Here is a 23163-nt window from a genome sequence, read left to right as displayed (position 1 = left end):
GCCTACTACAGTGAGATGCAGCCTACTACAGTGAGATGCAGCCTACTACAGTGAGATGCAGCCTACTACAGTGAGATGCAGCCTACTACAGTGAGATGCAGCCTACTACAGTGAGATGCAGCCTACTACAGTGAGATGCAGCCTACTACAGTGAGATGCAGCCTACTACAGTGAGATGCAGCCTACTACAGTGAGATGCAGCCTACTACAGTGAGATGCAGCCTACTACAGTGAGATGCAGCCATGCTGTCTTGCCATATGAATAGGCCTATAGACTCGCTTCATTCATGGAAAATCATGCTGCTCTTGAGTTCAGCAACATGTTGTTGAAACGGGCGTCGTCGGAATGAGACCAAGGTGCAGCGTAGTGAGCGTACATTTTCTTTTATTTGTAAAATGTCGCCAACAAAACGACCGTGAAGCTTACAAGGGCTATAGTGCCCCTAACCAAGACAACTTCCCACAAATCATACTGCCTAAGTATGATTCCCAATCAGAGACAATGATAGACAACTGTCCCTGATTGAGAACCATACCTGGCCAAAACATTGAAATACAAAAAACATAGAAAACAGAACATAGAATGCCCACCCAAATCACACCCTGACCAAACCAAATAGAGACATAAAAAGGCTCTCTAAGGTCAGGGCGTGACAGTTGTGATATGGCAAAATACACTTTCCAATACATACAGTTCCATTCACAACCAGGGGAACAAATAGACTACCACGAAAATCAAAACATAATGTATCTATTTCTTTGATGTAACATAACGATATATAGCTATACCCGGGGGTGTCATTTGGGTTCTTGCATTGGAATTACAGTGCCTTCAGAAAGTATTCACACCCCTTTATATTCTCCATATTTTGTTGTGTTACAAAGTGTGATTGAAATGTCATTTTATGTCAAAGTGTAAGAAAATGCTAACATTTGTCAATTTTTTTTTGTTGATTAGATATGTATTCAATTCCCTGAGTCAATACATGTTAGAATCACCTTTAGCAGCAGTTTAAAGCTGTGATTTTCTTCTGGGTCCGTCTCTAAGAGCTTTGCACACCTGTATTGTACATTATTTTCACATTATTAAAGAATTAAAGAATTCTTCAAGCTCTGTCAAGTTAGTTGTTGATCATTGTTAGACAGCCGTTTTCTAGTCTTGCCATAGATTGTTATGCCGATTTAAGTCAAAAGTGTAACTATGCCATTCAGGAACGTTCAATGCCGTCTTGGTAAGCAACTCCAGTGTATATTTGTACTTGTGTTTTTGTCCTGCTGAAAGGTGAATTTGTCTCCCAGTGTCTGTTGGAAAGCAGACTGAACTAGGTGTTCCTGCTGGATATTGCCTGTGCTTACCTCTATTCCATTTATTCCATCTATTCCATTCCATAAAAAACTCGCTAGTCCATGCCGATGACCAGCATACCCATAACATGATGAAGCCACCACCATGCTTGAAAATATGATGAGTGCTACTCTGTGATGTGTTGCGTTGGATTTTCATATTTTCACTCTGTCAATTAGCTTAGTATTATGGAGTAACTGCAATGTTGTTGATCCATCCTCAGTTTTCTATCACAGAAATTAAATTCTGTAACTGTTTTAAAGTCACCATTGGCCTCATGGTGAAATACCGGAGTGGTTTCCTTCCTCTCCAGCAACTGGAGTTAAGGAGGTCTGTGTCTTTGTAGTGACTGGGTGTATTGATACACAATCCAAAGTGTAATTAATAACTTCACCATGCTTAAAGGGATATTCAGTGTATTTTTAAAATTATTTTTTGCCCATCTACGAATTGGTGCCCCCCTTTGCGAGGCATTGGAAAACCTCCCCGGTCTTTGGTTGAATCTGTTTGAAATTCTCTGCTCAACTGAGGGACCTTACAGATAATTGTATGTGTGGGGTACAGAGATGAGGTAGTCATTCAAAAATCATGTTTAACACTATTATTGCACACAGAGTGAGTCCATGCAACTTATTATGTGAACTTGTTAAGCACATTTTTACTCCTAAATTTATTTAGGCTTGTCATAACAAAGGGGTTGAATACTTATTGACTCATGACCTTTCAGATTATTTTTTCTAAAATTGTAGCAATACATTATATTTACTATTAGGGTTAAGTGCCTTGCTCAAAGGCACCTCGGCAGATTGTTCACCTAGTCAGCTCGGGAATTCAAACCTGCAACCTTTTGGCTACTGGCCCAACGCTCTTAACCGCTAAGTATTGCGTGTAGGCCAGTGACCAAAATTTATCAATTGTAAATTCAGCCTGTAACACAACAAAATGAGGAAAAAGTCAAGGGGTGTGAATACTTTCTGAAGGCACTATATATCTGTAATAATGTAACAATAGGACCAGAGATCACATATACTGCACATGGCGGTTGCATTACTTTTGGCGTGTGAATATCGTGCCTTAACTATATCTCAGGTTAAATTAAAGTTCCTAAAGAAAAGTTAAAAGATAAGCTGCGATGTAGATTATAACTACATTTACAGTGCATTAGCTCTCAGCGCAGGTGTCTTTGCCAGAGGAAAATGTTTCCCCATGTTGTGTAAATCTGGTACTCCATGGATAATATGAGCTAGGAGTTAAATCTGGTACTCCATGGATAATATGAGCTAGGAGTTAAATCTGGTACTCCATGGATAATATGAGCTAGGAGTTAAATCTGGTACTCCATGGGTAATATGAGCTAGGTGTTAAATCTGGTACTCCATGGATAATATGAGCTAGGAGTTAAATCTGGTACTCCATGGGTATTATGAGCTAGGAGTTAAATCTGGTACTCCATGGATAATATGAGCTAGGAGTTAAATCTGGTACTCCATGGGTAATATGAGCTAGGAGTTAAATCTGGTACTCCATGGGTAATATGAGCTAGGTGTTAAATCTGGTACTCCATGGATAATATGAGCTAGGAGTTAAATCTGGTACTCCATGGGTATTATGAGCTAGGAGTTAAATCTGGTACTCCATGGATAATATGAGCTAGGAGTTAAATCTGGTACTCCATGGATAATATGAGCTAGGAGTTAAATCTGGTACTCCATAGATAATATGAGCTAGGAGTTAAATCTGGTACTAAATCTGATTTTTATTAGACATTGGCTTGAGGGGGCTAGACACCCTTTTCTCATCTGGACTGACCACCGCAATCTTGGGATCGGTCGGTGCGCTGTCTTAGTGGGAGGTACTGGGGGCCCACTTTGGCTAAGGATGTGAGGGTTTATGTTTCTTCCTGCTTGGTGTGCATCCAGTGTAAGGCTCCTAGGCACCTGCCCAGAGGTAAGTTACAACTCTTACCCATTCCACAACGGCCATGGTCACGCCTGTCAATCGATTTCCTGACCGATCTACCTCCATCACAGTAACACCACGATCCTGGTCGTTGTGGATCGTTTCTCTAAGTCCTGTTGTCTCCTCCCTTTGCCCGGTCTCTCTACGGCTCTACAGACTGCGGAGGCCTTGTTAACTCACGTCTTCCGGCACTACAGGGTGCCAGAGGATATAGTGTCTGATTGTGATCCCCAGTTCACGTCGAGGGTCTGGAGAGCGTTCATGGAATGTCTGGGGGTCTCGGTCAGCCTTACCTCAGGTTTTCACCCCGAGAGTAACGGGCAGGTGGAGAGAGTTAACCAGGATATGGGTAGGTGTCTGAGGTCCTATTGCCAGGACCGGGCAGGGGAGTGGGCAGCGTTCGGGCCCTGGGCAGAGATGGCCCAGAACTCGCTACGCCACTCCTCCACTAACCTCTCTCCTTTCCAGTGTGTATTGGGGTATGAGCCGGTTCTGGCTCTTTGGCATCAGAGTCAGTTTGAAGCTCCTGCAGTGGACGACTGGTTCCGGCGCGCGGAGGAAACATGGGACGCCGCCCATGTCCACCTTCAGCGCGCTGTGCTGCGCCAGATAGTTGACCGTGAAAGTTGGCAGCCAGATCGTCACCGCAAGAAGGCCCCGGTTTGCACGACTTCCGCCGAAGTTGGTCCCTCCTTATTCGGGCGGTGTTCGGCGGTCGACGTCACCGACCTTCTAGCCATCGCTGATTCATTTTCCATTGGTTTTGTCTTGTCTTCCATCACACCTGGTTCCAATCCCATCAATTACATGTTGTGTATTTATCCCTCTGTTTCCCCTCATGTCCTTGTCGATGATTGTTTATTGTAAGTGTTTGTGTACGTCTGTACTGGTGAAAATCGGGTTGTGTTGCCCATTGATTTTTATTATTATGTTTTCCTGTGGGTTTTTTTGTAAATAAACTGCGCCGTTGGAAACACAGTTATTTCTCTCCTGCGTCTGACTTCTCTGCCGCCAGTTAAACACCCTTGCAGGTACTCCATGGGTATTATGAGCTAGGTGTTAAATCTGGTACTCCATGGGTATTATGAGCTAGGTGTTAAATCTGGTACTCCATGGATAATATGAGCTAGGTGTTAAATCTGGTACTCCATGGGTATTATGAGCTAGGTGTTAAATCTGGTACTCCATGGGTAATATGAGCTAGGTGTTAAATCTGGTACTCCATGGGTATTATGAGCTAGGAGTTAAATCTGGTACTCCATGGGTAATATGAGCTAGGTGTTAAATCTGGTACTCCATGGGTATTATGAGCTAGGAGTTAAATCTGGTACTCCATGGGTATTATGAGCTAGGTGTTAAACCTGGTACTCCATGGGTATTATGAGCTAGGTGTTAAATCTGGTACTCCATGGGTAATATGAGCTAGGTGTTAAATCTGGTACTCCATGGGTATTATGAGCTAGGAGTTAAATCTGGTACTCCATGGGTATTATGAGCTAGGTGTTAAATCTGGTACTCTATGGGTATTATGAGCTAGGTGTTAAATCTGGTACTCCATGGGTATTATGAGCTAGGTGTTAAATCTGGTACTCCATGGGTAATATGAGCTAGGTGTTAAATCTGGTACTCCATGGGTATTATGAGCTAGGTGTTAAATCTGGTACTCCATGGGTATTATGAGCTAGGTGTTAAATCTGGTACTCCATGGGTATTATGAGCTAGGTGTTAAATCTGGTACTCCATGGGTATTATGAGCTAGGCGTTAAATCTGGTACTCCATGGGTAATATGAGCTACTTTTTAAATCTGGTACTCCATGGGTAATATGAGCTACGTTTTAAATCTGGTACTCTGGTAATATGTTTTTAAATCTGGTACTCCATGGGTAATATGAGCTAGGTGTTAAATCTGGTACTCCATGGGTATTATGAGCTAGGAGTTAAATCTGGTACTCCATGGGTATTATGAGCTAGGTGTTAAACCTGGTACTCCATGGGTATTATGAGCTAGGTGTTAAATCTGGTACTCCATGGGTAATATGAGCTAGGTGTTAAATCTGGTACTCCATGGGTATTATGAGCTGGTTAAATCTGGTACTCCATGGGTATTATGAGCTAGGTGTTAAATCTGGTACTCCATGGGTAATATGAGCTAGGTGTTAAATCTGGTACTCCATGGGTATTATGAGCTAGGAGTTAAATCTGGTACTCCATGGGTATTATGAGCTAGGTGTTAAATCTGGTACTCCATGGGTATTATGAGCTAGGTGTTAAATCTGGTACTCCATGGGTATTATGAGCTAGGCGTTAAATCTGGTACTCCATGGGTAATATGAGCTACTTTTTAAATCTGGTACTCCATGGGTAATATGAGCTACGTTTTAAATCTGGTACTCTGTGGATAATATGAGCTACGTTTTAAATCTGGTACTCCATGGGTAATATGAGCTAGGTGTTTAAAAACTGGTCCTTCATGGGTAATATGAGCTAGTTGTTCTCCCGTTACAGGACTTCCTGGGCCAGATGTTCTGCACTCTGGGGGAGATCATTGGGTCCACAGGCAGTCGGCTGGAGAGAACCCTGTCGTAAGTCTACCAATGACTTCTATCAAGTATCTACTGTGTATCTGCTGTGTGCAAGCATGCATCACAACACGATCTGTCACTGTACGTCTCTGCATTTGACAGGCCTCCACAATCTCACAATGTTCTCATTGCCTCTTAGATTGGGAAGAACAAGAACACAATTATTGGTGTGTCTAAGCCCAGAGGCTCCCACTGTACGGCAGGCATGTAACTAGAGATTAATCTAGCGTCAAACTTGGACTGAGAAGGATTGTATTCTACGAGAGCGTGAGGCAGTAACACATGCTATAGACATAGTTAGGCATCCCTTGTGAAAGCCGAACAGCCAGACCTGGGTTCAAATACTAATTTAAATCTTTCAAATGCTTTGAGCGCTTTCTTAAGACTGTCGGGAGTGTCAGTTGGGATGGGTTTGCACTGTGGCACTTTTTTATTGGTTCCTTGCAACAGGCATAGCGGGGGTATTTCAAATGATTTACAATGGTGTTTGAACCCAGGTCAGTGACACGACACTGGCGCTGTGGATGACTCAGCATGGAATTGGGCCCTTTTCAATTAAAGTTGATAACCAATACACTGAGAACTTTGTCCTTCTCTCTCTCTCTCGCTCGCGCGCTCTCTCCCGCTCTCACTTTCGCTCTCTCTTTCTCTCTCTCTCTCTCACTCGTGCTCTCTCTCCTGCTCTCACTTTCGCTCTCTCTCTTCCTCTCTTCCTCTCTCTCTGTTTCTCTTGGTTGGTGTGAGTAACAGACAACACAACAATGCCATAAAGCACACACTCTGAGAGAAGGGAAACTCTCCTAACAGTGTTGTGAACCATGTAGTTCATTATCAGACCTAGATAAATCATATTCCTATCCTATCAATGTCTGTCCCACTTGGCTCGTCTATCTTGGCCATGTCATTTATCTTCATGTGAGCCTGGTGGGGAATTTCCCAATGCAGGATACTTGTCAATAAGGCTTCGCTGCTCTTGGATTATAGTGCTGCATGTCTCCATGTTTAGTGGGAAATAGTACATAGGCAGGTAGCCTAGCAGTTAAGAGCGTTGGGCCAGTAACCGAGAGGTCGCTGCTTTGAATCCTCGAGGCAACCATGTGAAAAATCTGTTGATGTCGCTCTGGATTAGAGCTTCTGCTAAACTACGTAAATGTACATTTTGACTGCATGGTGCCTTTTGACTGCATTGTGCTGACTGAAAGAGTGCTTTGTGTGAGTGTTGTGTGACTTGATGGGCATGTTTCTATGGCAACTGAGAGAGCATAATTTCTCCATCTGTTTCGATCACCAAAATTTCAATGGGGATGAACTGTTTCATCTTCTACATTCTGTTCTCTAAAATGACATCAGAGATGATCTGCTTTCAGATCTCAGGTAAAGGGACAAAAAGTGCCCAGTGGCATTCAAAAGCCCACCACCACTGCCATATACAGTGGTTTGCGAAAGTATTCACCCCCCTTGGCATTTTTCCTATTTTGTTGCCTTACAAACTGGAATTTAAATGGATTTTTGGGGAGTTTGTATCATTTGATTTACACAACATGCCTACCACTTTGAAGACGCAAAATATTTTTTTATTGTGAAACAAACAAGAAATAAGACCAAAAAATGAAAACTTGAGCGTGCATAAATACTCACCCTCCCAAAGTCAATACTTTGTAGAGTCACCTTTTGCTGCAATTACAGCTGCAAGTCTCTTGGGGTATCAATCAATCAATCAAATGTATTTATAAAGCCCTTCTTACATCAGCTGCTGTCACAAAATGCTGTACAGAAACCCAGCCTAAAACCCCAAACAGCAAGTAATGCAGGTGTAGAAGCACGGTGGCAAGGAAAAACTCCCTAGAAAGGCCGGAACCTAGGAAGAAACCTAGACTGGACTGGTGGCCAGTCCTCTTCTGGCTGTGCCGGGTGGAGATTATAACAGAACATGGCCAAGATGTTCAAATGGTCTTAGATGACCAGCAGCGTCAGATAATAATAATCACAGTGGTTGTAGAGGGTGCAGCAAGTCAGCACCTCAGGAGTAAATGTCAGTTGGCTTTTCATAGCCGATCATTCAGAGTATCTCTACCGCACCTGCTGGTCTGGGACAAGGTAGCACATCCGGTGAACAGGTCAGGGTTCCATTGCCGCAGGCAGAACATTTGAAACATGTTTATAGCTGTAGCCTGTAATCCTATTTTCCCTAACCTTAAACTCAAACCCCTAACCCTAGCTACTAAACCTAACCACTAACCCCTAATCCTAATTCTAACCCTCATTCGAACCATAACCCTAAACCTAACCCCTAAGCCTAAAATAGCCTTTTTCCTTGTGGGGACCGGCGAAATGTCCCCACTTGTCAGAATTGTCCTTGTTTTACTATCCTTGTGAGGACTTCTGGTCTCCACAAGGATAGTAAACATACACACACACACCATCTTCCAGTGTCTATTTAAATTATTTAACAGGCCTCTGACCTACATAAGAGCAGACGGCTGGAAATGACATGACACCCTATTAAAGAGAGGCTTCCCTCTCGCTACACCTCCCTACTCTGCCTTGTACACACACACACACACACACACGTTTGTTTTACTGTGAGGACCAAACAATTAATTCCCATTCAAAATCATATTTTCCCAAACCCTTAACCTAACCTTAACCCCTAACCTTAACCTTAACCCCTAACCTTAACCTTAGCCCCTAACCTTAACCTTAACCTTAGCCCCTAACCCTAAACCTAACCCATAACCCTAGTTCTAACCCTAAACCTAACCCCAAAGCCTAAAATAGCTTTTTTCCTTGTGAGGACTGGCGAAATGTCCCCACTTGTCTGAATTTTCCTTGTTTCACATCCTCACAAGGATAGTAAACACACACATACACACACACACACACACAAGAAAACCATCTTCCAGTGTCCATTTTCATTATTTAGCAGATAGCTGCCTCTGACCTACATAAAAACAGATGGCTGGAAATTGAATACATTTTTTTCCATCCTTAATCTATTTCCACCCATTCTGGTTTTGAATGACACCATATAGAAGAAAGGCTTTACCTCTCGCTACATCTTCCCACTCTGCCTTCCACATTAGACATTTAAATAGGTTTGAATATTATAAGAAGGCATCAAGGTTGTGTTTGTGGTTGCTCTGTACACTGGAGTCCGTCTGAAGTTGCCGCCTCCTCTCCCAGATTTTATTTAAAGTCTCAGGGAAGAGGGAGTTTTCAAGCCCTTCCGCTGTATAGTAATTTACTTCCCATTGGGAATCTGGGAAAACATTGGGGAATTCTATTAACTGACAACAAAAGGCAAGGCTGCATGCTCCATAAAACCACGACCGTCAAACACAAGCTTATGCCAGTGTCTTGCTAGCTTCCCCACGGCACCAAAGTCCATTATCAAAACCTTCACAATCGCATCTGAACTTAATTTAAAGTTAATTTGAAGAAATATCCCCAAACACCCACTCTCTTTCTCTCTCTCGCTCTCTCTCTCTCACACACACACACACACACACACACACACACACCCTTTATTAACGTTGTGCTTAATTAGCAATAAAAGGTCTTGCTTCAGATGTACATCTCTTCTATTGGCAGTCCATCTGATGAAATATTTAAGAGCCATATGCAGAGTGACGCTCAATGTCCCTCTGTGGACTCCCACCCAGCTTTCGTTCCACTCAGTACAGTACAGAAAACTGGCATGGCCTCAGAGCTTTGATCAATCCAATACTCACCAACCCACCAGTTAACAGACCCCACGTCTCTCTCTCTCTGCTCGCTTGCTCCGTGGCCCCTTATTGTAAGTATATGGCTTATGATGGCCCTACCTCCTCACGTTCAACATCAACTCTTTGTTGTTTCCACAGGATTCTGATAAACTCATTTCAGTTTGTGTGAGTTTTGATTCTAATCTAAAATACAAAACAAATTACATTTCAAAGCATGAAATGTGAGCTTTTGAAGTATCCAGTGAGTTTTTTGGCATTGCGGCAGGTTGGGGGGTTTTGATCTGACAGGCAGCGTCTCTGCAACGTCTGTCTGTAGGCTATATGCTGATACTCTGAGTTTGTATTTATCTCCACACCTGGGTTCAAATACTACTTGAAATTTCTCAAATACTTTGAGTGCTTACTTTAGCCTGCCTGGAGTGCCAGGTAGGTGTGGCTCACACTCAATCAAGCCTAGCTAAAGTATTTGAATATTATTTCAAATTGTATGTGAACCCAGGTCTGTTCCACCCCCCCTGCTGGTACTGTGCATACACTGCGCTGGTGAGTTGCCATGGAGAGGAGACTTTTGTTCCTGTGTGGGAGACTTTGGGTGGAAAAGTACATGAGTTGGAGCTGGTGTTGCTTTAAAACCTGTGGGCTGTTTGCTGTGTGTGGCAGGCAGACCTGGGTTCAAATAGTTCCTGACATCTTTCAAAGATCGTTCAGCATCAGCACAAGTCTGCTCCTGGTGCCAGATAGGCAGGGTTGACAAGTTTTCTGACTATTCCAGTGGTTGCATTGTGCTTGTCAAGCTCAATCAACTACTCAAATATTTTCAAAGATTTCAAATTATACAGCACCAGTCAAAAGTTTGGACACACCTACTCATTCAACAGTTTTTCTTTAGTTTTACTATTTTCTACATTGTAGATTAATAGTGAAGACATCAAAACTATGGAAGAACACATGGAATCATGAGGTAACCCAAAAAGTGTTAAACAAATCAAAATATACTTTATATTTTATATTCTTCAAAGCAACCACCCTTTGCCTTGATGACAGCTTTGAACATTCTTGGCTTTTTCTCAACCAGCTTCACCTGGAATGCTTATCCAACAGTCTTGAAGGAGTTCCCACTTATGTTGAGCACTTGTTGGCTGCTTTTCCTTCACACTGCGGTCAAACTCTTCCCTAACCATCTCAATTGGGTTGAGATATGGTGATTGTGGAGGCCAGGTCATCTGAAGCAGCACTCAATCACTCTCCTTCTTGGTCAAATAGCCCTTGCATAGCCTGAAGGTGTGCTTTGGGTCATTGTCCTGTTGAAAAACAAATGATAGTCCCACTAAGTGCAAACCAGGTGGGATGGTGTATCGCTGCAGAATGCTGTGGTAGTCATGCTGGCTAAGTGTGCCTTGAATTAAAAATAAATCAAAGACAATGTCACCAGCAAAGCACCATCACACCTCCTCCTCCATGCTTCACGGTGGGAACCACACATGCAGAGATCATCCGTTCACCTTCTCTGCGTCTCACAAAGACATGGAGGTTGGAACCAAAAATCTCACATTTGGACTCATCAGACCAAAGGACAGATTTCCACCGGTCTAATGTCCATTGCTCATGTTTCTCAGACCAAGCAAGTCTCTTCTTATTATTGGTGTCCTTTAGTAGTGGTTTCTTTGCAGCAATTGGACCATAAAGGCCTGATTCACAGTCTCCTGAACAGTTGATGGTGAGATGTGTCTGTTATTGGAACTCTGTGAAGCATTTATTTGGGCTGCAATCTGAGGCTGGTAACTCTAATGAACTTATCCTCTGCAGCAGAGGTAACTCTGGGTCTTCCTTTCCTGTGGCGTTCCTTATGAGAGCCAGTTTCATCATAGCACTTGATGGTTTTTGAGACTGCACTTTCAAAGTTCTTGACCTGACACTTGAACCTCATGATGACCTTTTTATGCAGAGGTCTACCTCCTCATCTGCTTGATGCCTTTCTCTCCCTTGAAAAATTCAATCCAGTTTTTTTCCCTCTCATGTCTTCCTCCATTTAGTTAAGTATGCTTTTAGTAGGAATATGAACTGTCTTTTTAAACCTTGAAATGCAAACCTTCTATACATCTGCTGAGATAGCAGGGAAACTGTACTACTTATCTGTTCGTTGGCAGTTTAGAGATATGGGAGGTGGTAGGTATTGTTTGCCACAATTATTACATATTTATACCATAACAGTACTTAATGACATTTTAGAAGACCAAATTATAGACCAAACCCTTCCATCTCTTGTCTCGCTCTCTCTCTGTCTCACTTACACACACACTTATTTTCCCAGTTATTTATTTTAATGGGAGTCTATGCACAGGTCAGGATGGCACCGTGCCTCCCTTCCCACTATTTATTATTCTCCATATAATGAAATATCCCATGGCCAAGAGGATTTTTTCACGTTCCCCAAATAAATTAAATCGTAGCAAATGCCAATTTAAAAGAGGAACAACCTACCAACATTGTTTATTGAGATGTATGAGCTGTGGGCAGCTAGTTAAATTAAGAGGAACAAGACACCGATTAATTTGCCAACCATATTCATTCCTTCCACACGGTCCATTGCATCCCAAGTGTCTGCTCTCCGCCCCAGCTCCCCTAGCCGAAAACACTGGTCAAGTTAACCGCGCTTGTGACTTAAAGATTTCTGGATTGAATATTAAACTGCGTGTCTCTCAGTTGTCTGCCCTTCACCTTAACAAAAACACAGATGAAATGAACATCGCTTATAAGCACTTGGTATAACGATGTGGCGTAAAAGATCTCAAAAATGTAATATTATACAGTGATAATTGGCATATTTCTCATTTGTCAGGTACACTCGATGGATGTTACTTTGTCCTTGTCCCCCCAACCCTTCCTTCATCCCTGCAGCACACACACACCGCTCTAAAATTACCCTGTAATTACGTTCCGCTCCTCGAGCACCTCTTGCCCTGATAAGATTAAGATTCAGATGAAAAACATCGGGCTGCTTCTATGTCCTCCCACTTCCCGCCCTCAATCTCATTCTCCCAGGCGTATCTCCATATCTAAAAATATGTGTTCACTGGTTTAATATTACCTCTTTCAATCCAACTCTCAAGGCTGTCACTCATACCAGGCCACAACAGACACAGTAACCACTGTACTGTACATCGATGAATTTGTTGTTGTCTCTCTCTCGGAAGAAGAAACCAGGCAGTGTTCTAGATTAAATTTGTTGAAAATGATGCAGCTGAAAGAATGCCCATTGGATTCAAGGGAAAGACAGACACACTGAATATTTAGAATTTAGTAGAACATGCATAAGTTAAGAAAGAAAAATGAAACCAGGAAGCAAATATATTTTTTAAATGATGTCTAAACCCTTAAAGCAACAATCTCAGGACACTAAATCCCCCAAGCAACAATCTCAGGACACTAAATCCCTCAAGCAACAATCTCAGGACACTAAATCCCTCAAGCAACAATCTCAGGACACTAAATCCATGAAGAAACAATCTCAGGACACTAAATCCCTCAAGCAACAATCTCAGGACACTAAATCCCTCAAGCAACAATCTCAGGACACTAAATTCCTCAAGCAACAATCTCAGGACACTAAATCCCTCAAGCAACAATCTCAGGACACCAAATCCCTCAAGCAACAATCTCAGGACACTAAATCCCTCAAGCAACAATCTCAGGACACCAAATCCCTCAAGCAACAATCTCAGGACACTAAATCCCTCAAGCAACAATCTCAGGACACAAAACCCTTCAACTTTTATATTTTTTCAATTCTATATTTTTTCCACTTTTATTTCCTCTCGTGCCCCCTGCAAGGAGACTTTGTAGCATTTCAGAGGCCCGGGCTCTGCATAAACATTGAACATAATTTCCACTGTGGGGTGTTTGATCTTTGTCCAAATAGATAATTAGCTTGAAACGCCTTTAGCATGCCACCCACAGTCTCCTTGTCACCCTCATACCAAGAGGAGACGCTGAGAAACGTGGAAACTAACCAATTCTTCCAGGCACGCTCCCTGTGTACTGGCATCAGTGACGAGAGGTCCTGGGGTTAGTTTTGTGAGCATTTTATCGGCTATAAGCTTTTTATAGCCCCATATCCACCCTCAGGATATCAGCATAATTTATTAACTGTCTGACTGGCTGGGACTAAGATGGCAGGGTAGAGATACTTTGTCTAGACTCTCTGTCAGCCAAACTCAGGTGGACCACAGTCCGGACCCAGAACGGGGTCAGTAGTTGGTCCCAACAAAACAAATACAAATAATTTAGGAACTCAGTCAGGTTATGACCCTTGGTATGATCTAAACATGTAATATTAAATTTTAAAAAAGGCATTAAAACTGCAGCATTTTCTCTATGCCCATGGCACAATGGCTAGAATTGCAGGAAATGAGTTTTAAACAGCTAAATGTTCTCCCGGCCTACAAGAGGGATGTGAACAGGATGAACAGCTTAGGGTCACATGGGTTGAGAGGTGGGGTTTGTGACTACGCCGATAAATGACAATATCCATTAGGAAATTTGTGTGACCGGGCCTTTTCAAATAGTACTTGAGTACCCCTGCTCTATTTGGTGTTGTTGATGTTGTCTTCCCAAGCCAGACAATGTATGGTGCTTCTCTTCCCTTGACTCAAAGATTCACTATGGCTTTTTAGATATGATAATGCCATGAAAATGTCTGTAAGGTGGATAATGCAGCTGAGGTAGATGATGAAGTTACAGCTCCAAATACTCCATCTACAAGTGGCTTATCATGCAAATGGGGTGCAAAAGTAGTGCTTCAAATGTTACTGGAAACGATACAAGCTGTAGTGCGTACCACTGTATACCTGCTAGGATGCTTTAGAGCAGCACGTCGCTGTTTGTGTTGGATTCAAGGGAAAGACAGGGACACACAGAGTATTTTGAATTTAGACAGACTTGAGTTTAATAGAGCAAGTATTAGCTAAGAATGGAACATTTTACCCAGGAGATAAAAAAAAAATTTTTAGAAATTATTTTTCACCTTGTCGGCTTGGGTATTCGAACCAGCGACCTTTCAATTACTGGCCCAATGCTCTAACCGCTATGTGGGTGGTGGGATGCTAGGAGACTCCCCGCCTGACGATTCCTAGTGCTCAGGAGGGGGAAGATAAGAAATGGGGGGAGTCTTTTATTTCAGTCATTCCGGTGGAATGAGGGCTTTAAGTGTATATTCTGACATGAGCACATCCCAAGTGGGGGCCTGTCTCAAAGACGAGGTGAGTGAGGTATAATCAGAGAAACAGAGGAAAGAGAGAGAGAGAGAGAGAGAGAGAGAGAGGGACTAAAAAAGGTCAGCCAGAAAAGACTAAACTGAAAAAATACAAATGCTGTTGGAGTTTTGAGCCTTTTATGCTAAGTGACTTGCCTCGTTTATCGCATTTCTCCCTCTCGTACCCTCAGGCTCTCAATCTCACCCACCTCAAGACAAAGTAGACCTGTTGCCAAGTAGAAAGACAAAGTAGACATGTTGCCAAGTGGAAAGCTCTTGATTACAGTGTGCAGCGTTCCACAGATAGCGCAGACATATGCTGCTGTTTTACTGTAGCTTTATATTTTGGCAGGAGCTTTGGCAAGTATCTGTCGCTGAGCAAATGTGTTAGTATAAAATAATGTCATTTCCCACTTTATTTTTTGCATACAATATAGCTCAGTATTTGTATTTTTTATTTTATAAAGTCTTCTCTTCTCATATTTATCAAGGTTGCCAATGATAATCGCCCCCATTGTATCTGGGAGAGTTTCACAGTGGTGGGCTGCTCTTTACCAGATTGCTGTTGGGGGAGAAAAGAGGAGAGATGTTTATTTCCGGTAATTGGAGTGAATTAAGGGACAAAACACAGAGGAGGCACAGACAATACTTTTTATTGAATCTCTTTTCTAGGTGATTGTCTTTCGTGTCTTCCATTTTTCTCTCTCCCTCCTGTTCTGTAATTGATCTTCCCCTTCTCCCCTTTATGATCTCTCTCACCCCTCTGTCTCTCACTCTTCCTCTTTCGATCTCTCTCCCCTCTCTGTCTCACTCTTCCTCTTTCTATCTCTCTCTCACTCTTCCTCTTTCTATCTCCCTCCCCTCTGTCTCTCACTCTTCCTCATTCTATCTCCCTCCCCTCTCTGTCTCACTCTTCCTCTTTCTATCTCCCTCCCCTCTCTGTCTCACTCTTCCTCTTTCTATCTCCCTCCCTTCTCTGTCTCACTCTTCCTCTTTCTATCTCCCTCCCTTCTCTGTCTCACTCTTCCTCTTTCTATCTCCCTCCCTTCTCTGTCTCACTCTTCCTCTTTCTATCTCCCTCCCTTCTCTGTCTCACTCTTCCTCTTTCTATCTCCCTCCCTTCTCTGTCTCACTCTTCCTCTTTCTATCTCCCTCCCTCTCTGTCTCACTCTTCCTCTTTCTATCTCCCTCCCCTCTGTCTCACTCTTCCTCTTTCTATCCCCCTCCCCTCTCTGTCTTTCACTCTTCCCTGTTCTATCTCTCCTCTTTGTATTCCTCCCTCTTTCTCCTCTTTCTGTCTCTCTCCCTGTCCCCCCACTCCCCCCATCTAGTCCCCCTCCCTCTCTCTGGTGAACATGTTTTTCATCAGAAGGCCGGGTAATTGAATGAGCTGCTCCTGCTGTCACTCGCCCTGTCGCCCTGTCATTCCCATCAGCGGGTGGTGGGCGGGCGAGGGACGGGGGTGGTGTGGTGAGGGGCTGGGGGTGTAGAGCAGGGGCCAAGCTTGTCACACCACCAGCATCTCCCTCCTTGTAATCAAAATGAACATTCGCTTCCCTGTGCAGTGGCCCCATGAGAGACCCTATTTCAGGGCTATCTCCTCTCTCCCTCCTCCATCCCTTCCATTCCTCCACTTCGCTCCCCACCTGCTCTTTCCGCCATGCCCATGACCGATCTCTCTGTTGTGGAGAGTAGGCAACTGAGTAGACCTGTGGCACAGGTAAAATTGCAAAGAGCTCCTCTCCTGTGTTATACCTATGTCCCTGCAAAAGACCACAAATAGTTTTTTTGTTGTTGTTTCATCTGATTTCCAACATTCCGGGACTACTTTGAGTGGAGCCCTTTTCTAGTCAAAGTCAGGTGATTGGGGAAGCGGTGTCTGAGTTATCAAGATCAAAGAAATGAATGCTTTTATCGCTCTTACTCAGTGCTGTGGGTGACGTATTGAAGGTTATTGTTCAGAAAGTTCTACAGTGCAGAAGTATGTAACTGTTGATTCATTACACAGCAGGTTGACAAAGATAGTGCCCGACAGTAGTTTGAAAAAGATACTGGCTACAGCATCCATATAAGGAAGTCCTTCAGTTGTCAGACTAAACTGCTTCAGTTGTCAGTCATGTTCATGTGATGTTTATGTAGTGTGCACCTCATTATTTTATTCTAAGTTTTTGTGAAAAGAGACCTATATTGTGACACCTTTGAGTGATGTATAGCTGACGTTTTTGACAAATGTGTTCTTGACATAGACATGCAGCTAACTCACACAGTGATTAATTACGCAATAAAAGCAAATAGCAGCTTATAATTCCAACGTCTATCCCCTACCTTAATACACCCTAAATCAAGTCCTACACTCATCTTGACTAGCCATACCTTAACAGTAACACAGACTCCTAGAGGTGAGGTGATGCATGTGAGTTGTGATGAGCTCACATTATAGCCTTTCTATAAACAGTATATCCCAAGCACAAACCTGAAGGAAGCTTGGTCTCGATGGTCCTTTCCGGATCTGGCTATTATTACCAATGACACGTCGCCATGGCAACAACTTATCCACAGGAGTGAGGGGTCATGGACGTGGCAACACTTCCTCAGACTACCTGTCACTAGGCACTACCCACTCTTGGGATGTGAAGAGGGAGGACTGGCCTGAATAGATCAAATGTTGTATAAATCATAGACAGTTAGTGTAGCTAGTAACCTGCCGTGTCTTTGAAAACCAGGCTAGATCACAATGTGCTGGCATTGATCATCAAATCAAATCAAATTTTATTTGTCACATACACATGGTTAGCAGATGTTAATGCGAGTGTAGCGAAATGCTTGTGCTTCTAGTTCCGACAATGCAGTAATAACGAGCAAGTAATCTAACTAACAATTCCAAAAAAAACTACTGTCATACACAGTGTAAGGGGATAAAGAATATGTACATAAGGATATATGAATGAGTGATGGTACAGAGCAGCATAGGCAAGATACAGTAGATGATATCGAGTACAGTATATACATATGAGATAAGTATGTAAACCAAGTGGCATAGTTAAAGTGGCTAGTGATACATGTATTACATAAGGATGCAGTCGATGATATAGAGTACAGTATCAACGTATGCATATGAGATGAACAATGTAGGGTAAGTAACATTATATAAGGTAGCATTGTTTAAAGTGGCTAGTGATATATTTACATCATTTCCCATCAATTCCCATGATTAAAGTGGCTGGAGTAGAGTCAGTGTCATTGACAGTGTGTTGGCAGTAGCCACTCAATGTTAGTGGTGGCTGTTTAACAGTCTGATGGCCTTGAGATAGAAGCTGTTTTTCAGTCTCTCGGTCCCAGCTTTGATGCACCTGTACTGACCTCGCCTTCTGGATGGCAGCGGGGTGAACAGGCAGTGGCTCGGGTGGTTGATGTCCTTGATGATCTTTATGGCCTTCCTGTAGCATCGGGTGGTGTAGGTGTCCTGGAGGGCAGGTAGTTTGCCCCGGTGATGCGTTGTGCAGACCTCACTACCCTCTGGAGAGCCTTACGGTTGAGGGCGGTGCAGTTGCCATACCAGGCGGTGATACAGCCCGCCAGGATGCTCTCGATTGTGCATCTGTAGAAGTTTGTGAGTGCTTTTGGTGACAAGCTGAATTTCTTCAGCCTCCTGAGGTTGAAGAGGCGCTGCTGCGCCTTCCTCACGATGCTGTCTGTGTGAGTGGACCAATTCAGTTTGTCTGTGATGTGTATGCCGAGGAACTTAAAACTTGCTACCCTCTCCACTACTGTTCCATCGATGTGGATGGGGGGGTGTTCCCTCTGCTGTTTCCTGAAGTCCACAATCATCTCCTTAGTTTTGTTGACGTTGAGTGTGAGGTTATTTTCCTGACACCACACTCCGAGGGCCCTCACCTCCTCCCTGTAGGCCGTCTCGTCGTTGTTGGTGATCAAGCCTACCACTGTTGTGTCGTCCGCAAACTTGATGATTGAGTTGGAGGCGTGCATGGCCACGCAGTCGTGGGTGAACAGGGAGTACAGGAGAGGGCTCAGAACGCACCCTTGTGGGGCCCCAGTGTTGAGGATCAGCGGGGAGGAGATGTTGTTGCCTACCCTCACCACCTGGGGGCGGCCCGTCAGGAAGTCCAGTACCCAGTTGCACAGGGCGGGGTCGAGACCCAGGGTCTCGAGCTTGATGACGAGCTTGGAGGGTACTATGGTGTTGAATGCCGAGCTGTAGTCGATGAACAGCATTCTCACATAGGTGTGATCTTCTGAGTGTCCGGACTTGAATAATATTGCTAAAGTGCGTAGGTGGTTTTTAATCTACAGGTCAAACTAAACACACTCAAACCAAAATGAAATTCTTTTACTTGTTGTATTCAGACCTGTTCACATCAGTCTCGGTGTGAAAAAACATGACAAGTTTGCTAACAAAACCCCAACTTTGCCCCAAATGATGACTGTTATTTAAAAAGATGAAGATATTTTGATGAAATGAAGTGTCACTGGCCTACACATAATACCCCATAATGCGAAGTGGAATTATGTTTTTAGAAATGTTTACAAATTAATTAAACATGAAAAGCTGAAATGTCTTGAGTCAATATGTATTCAACCACTTTGCTACGCCAAGCCTAAATAAGTTCAGAACTTAAAATGTGCTTAATAAGTCACATAATAAGTTGCATGGACTCACTCTGTATGCACTAATAGTGCTTAACATGATGTTTGAATGACTACCTCATCTCTGTACTCCACACATACAATTATCTGTAAGGTCCTTCAGTCGAGCAGTGCATTTCAAACACAGATTCAACCACAAAGACCAGGGAGGTTTTCCGATGCATCGCAAAGAAGGCCACCTACAGTATTGGTAGATACAGGCATCCTTACTAAATCAGTTGCCGTAGAGGAAGGAAACCGCTCATGGATTTCACCATGAGGCCAATGGTGACTTTAAAACAGTTCCAGAATGTAATGGCTGTGATAGGAGAAAACTGAGGATGGATCAACAACATTGCAGTTACTCCACAATACTAACCTGGGGCGGCAGGGTAGCCTAGTGGTTAGAGCGTTGGACTAGTAACCGGAAGGTTGCAAGTTCAAACCCCCCCTACCTGACAAATCTGTTGTTCTGCATGCTAAAATGACATGACGTATTGATTTTTTCTCATATTGATCATCTCTATTACCTGCTGTGCTGTAGTTCCACACTATATCCCTGAGATGAAACCAGGGCCTTAACTTTCAATTTTTGTCCCCCCCCCCAGTTTTATCATTGGAATGTGATACAAAACAAGGCAGCTGTGTGCTTTAGGACCATGCGGATGCCTCTGAGTGGTCAGGTAGGCTGTTTGGAGTGTTTATCCGACTGGATTTTTTAGTGTTTATAAAGTTATGTCCACCACATTTTTTAATCCAAAGTTGCGCCTCTGGATGAAACCATTTTCACAAGGCATCAATAGAGACATCCAGCCTTTCAGGTAGTGTTTGAATTGGGCCTGGGGGTGAGAGACTGGCTATGTCTTGATTCTCATCCTTTTTCCAGAAGTGTGCACTTGCAATGGTGGAAAAATCCCACTAGCCAATACTTAAACCATTCCTAAGATTTTTAAATCCATAACAGGGAGTGAGTGTTCAAGTGCACACTTCAGGAGAGGGGTGGAGAATTGGGACGTGTTGAATGTCAAAGGAAGGCCTCATGTTAACATGCTACATGTGGAAGTCATTAGAAGTCGAGACGCAAGGCAGCTCATATATCATCAACATTAGGGCTTCTTGTAAACGAGGAAGGATGGAAGGAGGCAAAGATTATTTAAAAAAATAAGAGGAAGGAAAAAATCACGTGAATTAATTATGGTTTGGATGGCTGCTGTCTGAGTTTTTACCTGCCTCTCATCTCAATGCCGGTGTGACTGTACTTACAAGGAGGTGGAGGAGGTCAAGGTTGTGTGTGTTTGTTTGTTTGTGCATGTGTGTGTATGTGTGGGTTTGTGCTTATACGTGCGTACGTGTGTGTTTAACAGAACCAAGGGTATTAGGGTGTCTTTCCTGACAGCAACTAAATCTGAGTGTGCCCTTGTGAAGTAATCAGGCTGTCACAGTGGCTTAGCAGAGAATACAGAAGACCTGGAATGCTGGGTAGAGAAGTTTCAAGGGCTTTGTAAACATTGTGGACAGCCTTGTAAAGAGGCTGTCAACCCGACAGGTGTGTGTGGGTGTGTGGCAAGGGTGTTTACGACAACACCCTTAGATCTCACAGCAAGCATGTTAATCATCCTATCTCTTAGAGGATGTATAATGCAATGTCAAGTGGAAGGAGCAAATCATTCAATTACATGATGGATTTGACCGTTTGTCAACTTGTTCTGATTCTGAATGTTGTGTCAACCATTGTTACTTCACAATCTCATGGAAGCAGATTCATACCAATATAAATATCAACCAATCAAATCAAATCAAAATCAAATCAAATTGATTTATATAGCCCTTCGTATGTCAGCTGATATCTCAAAGTGCTGTACAGAAACCCAGCCTAAAACCCCAAACAGCAAGCAATGCAGGTGTAGAAGCACGGTGGCTAGGAAAAACTCCCTAGAAAGGCCAAAACCTAGGAAGAAACCTAGAGAGGAACCAGGCTATGTGGGGTGGCCAGTCCTCTTCTGGCTGTGCCGGGTGGAGATTATAACAGAACATGGCCAAGATGTTCAAATGTTCATAAATGACCAGCATGGTCAAATAATAATAAGGCAGAACAGTTGAAACTGGAGCAGCGGCACGGCCAGGTGGACTGGGGACAGCAAGGAGTCATCATGTCAGGTAGTCCTGAGGCATGGTCCTAGGGCTCACGTCCTCCGAGAGAGAGAAAGAAAGAGAGAGAGAATTAGAGAGAGGACACTTAAATTCACACAGGACACCGAATAGGACAGGAGAAGTACTCCAGATATAACAAACTGACCCTAGCCCCCCGACACATAAACTACTGCAGCATAAATACTGGAGGCTGAGACAGGAGGGGTCTCACCCCCGGACAGGGCCAAACAGGAAGGATATAAACACATCAGTGACTCAACCCACTCAAGTGACGCATGACTCAGCCCCTGTAATGGGGTTAGAGGCAGAGAATCCCAGTGGAAAGAGGGGAACCGGCCAGGCAGAGACATCAAGGGCGGTTCGTTGCTCCAGAGCCTTTCCGTTCACCTTCCCACTCCTGGGCCAGACTACACTCAATCATATGACCCACTGAAGAGATGTGTCTTCAGTAAAGACTTAAAGATTGAGACCGAGTTTGCGTCTCTTACGTGGGTAGGCAGACCATTCCATAAAAATGGAGCTCTATTGGAGAAAGCCCTGCCTCCAGCTGTTTGCTTAGAAATTCTAGGGACAATTAGGAGGCCTGCGTCTTGTGACCATAGCGTACGTGTAGGTATGTACGGCAGGACCAAATCGGAGAGATAGCAGGTCTCAACCTTTTGAGACAGCAGGTAGAGAGAGAGAGAGAGAGAGTCAAAAACAGCAGGTCCGGCACAAGGTAGTACGTCTGGTGAGCAGGTCATGATTCCATAGCCGCAGGCAGAAGACTGTAGCAGCAGCACGACCAGGTGGACTGAGACATGGTCCTAGGGCTCAGGTCCTCTGGGAGGGGAGGGAGAGAGAGAATTAGAGAAATCATATTTAAATTCACTCAGGACACCAAATAAGACACGAGAATTACACAAGCTATACCAGACTGACCCTAGCCCCCCGGCATATAGACTATTGCTGCATAGATACTGGAGGCTGAGATGGGGGAGTCGGGGGACACTGTGGCCCAATCCGACGAGGGATATCAACCAACTTACTACCCTAAGACAAGGCTGAGTATAGCCCACGAAGATCTCCTCCACCGCACGAGCCAGAGGGGGCGCAGAACCGGGCAGGAAGATCACATCAGTGACTCAACACACTCAAGTGAAACACCTCCTAGGGACAGCATGGAAGAGCACTAGTAAGCCAGTGACTCAGCCCCCGCAATACTGTCAGAGGCAGAGAATCCCAATGGAGAGAGGGGAGCCGGCTAGGCAGAGACAGCAAGGACGGTTCGTCGATCCAGTGCCTTGCCGTTCACCTTCGCACCCCTGGGCCCAACTACACTCAATCATAGGACCTACTGAAGAGATGAGTCTTCAGTTTGCTTTGAAATTCTAGGGACAATAAGGAGGCCTGCGTCTTGTGACCGTAGCGTACGTGTAGATATGTACGGCAGGATCAACTCAGAGCGATAGGTAGGAGCAAACCCATGTAATGCTTTGTAGGTTAGCAGTAAAACTTTAAAATCA

General features: G+C 43.8%; 1 protein-coding gene across 3 annotated transcripts in view; it reads left to right on the top strand.

The window, feature by feature from the left end:
* LOC112246238 (copine-9-like) overlaps positions 1-23163 on the top strand; it is a 145467-nt gene that overhangs the window by 62520 nt on the left and 59784 nt on the right. For all 3 annotated transcript variants that reach the window (XM_042324781.1, XM_042324782.1, XM_042324783.1), the window contains one exon: positions 5811-5887. In XM_042324781.1, the coding sequence (XP_042180715.1) occupies positions 5811-5887 (77 nt within the window). The remainder of the gene's footprint in view (positions 1-5810; positions 5888-23163) is intronic.

The sequence above is a fragment of the Oncorhynchus tshawytscha genome, linkage group LG07, assembly GCF_018296145.1.
Source record: "Oncorhynchus tshawytscha isolate Ot180627B linkage group LG07, Otsh_v2.0, whole genome shotgun sequence".
Classification (NCBI taxonomy): domain Eukaryota; kingdom Metazoa; phylum Chordata; class Actinopteri; order Salmoniformes; family Salmonidae; genus Oncorhynchus; species Oncorhynchus tshawytscha.
This window is presented reverse-complemented; position numbering and strand designations above follow the sequence as displayed.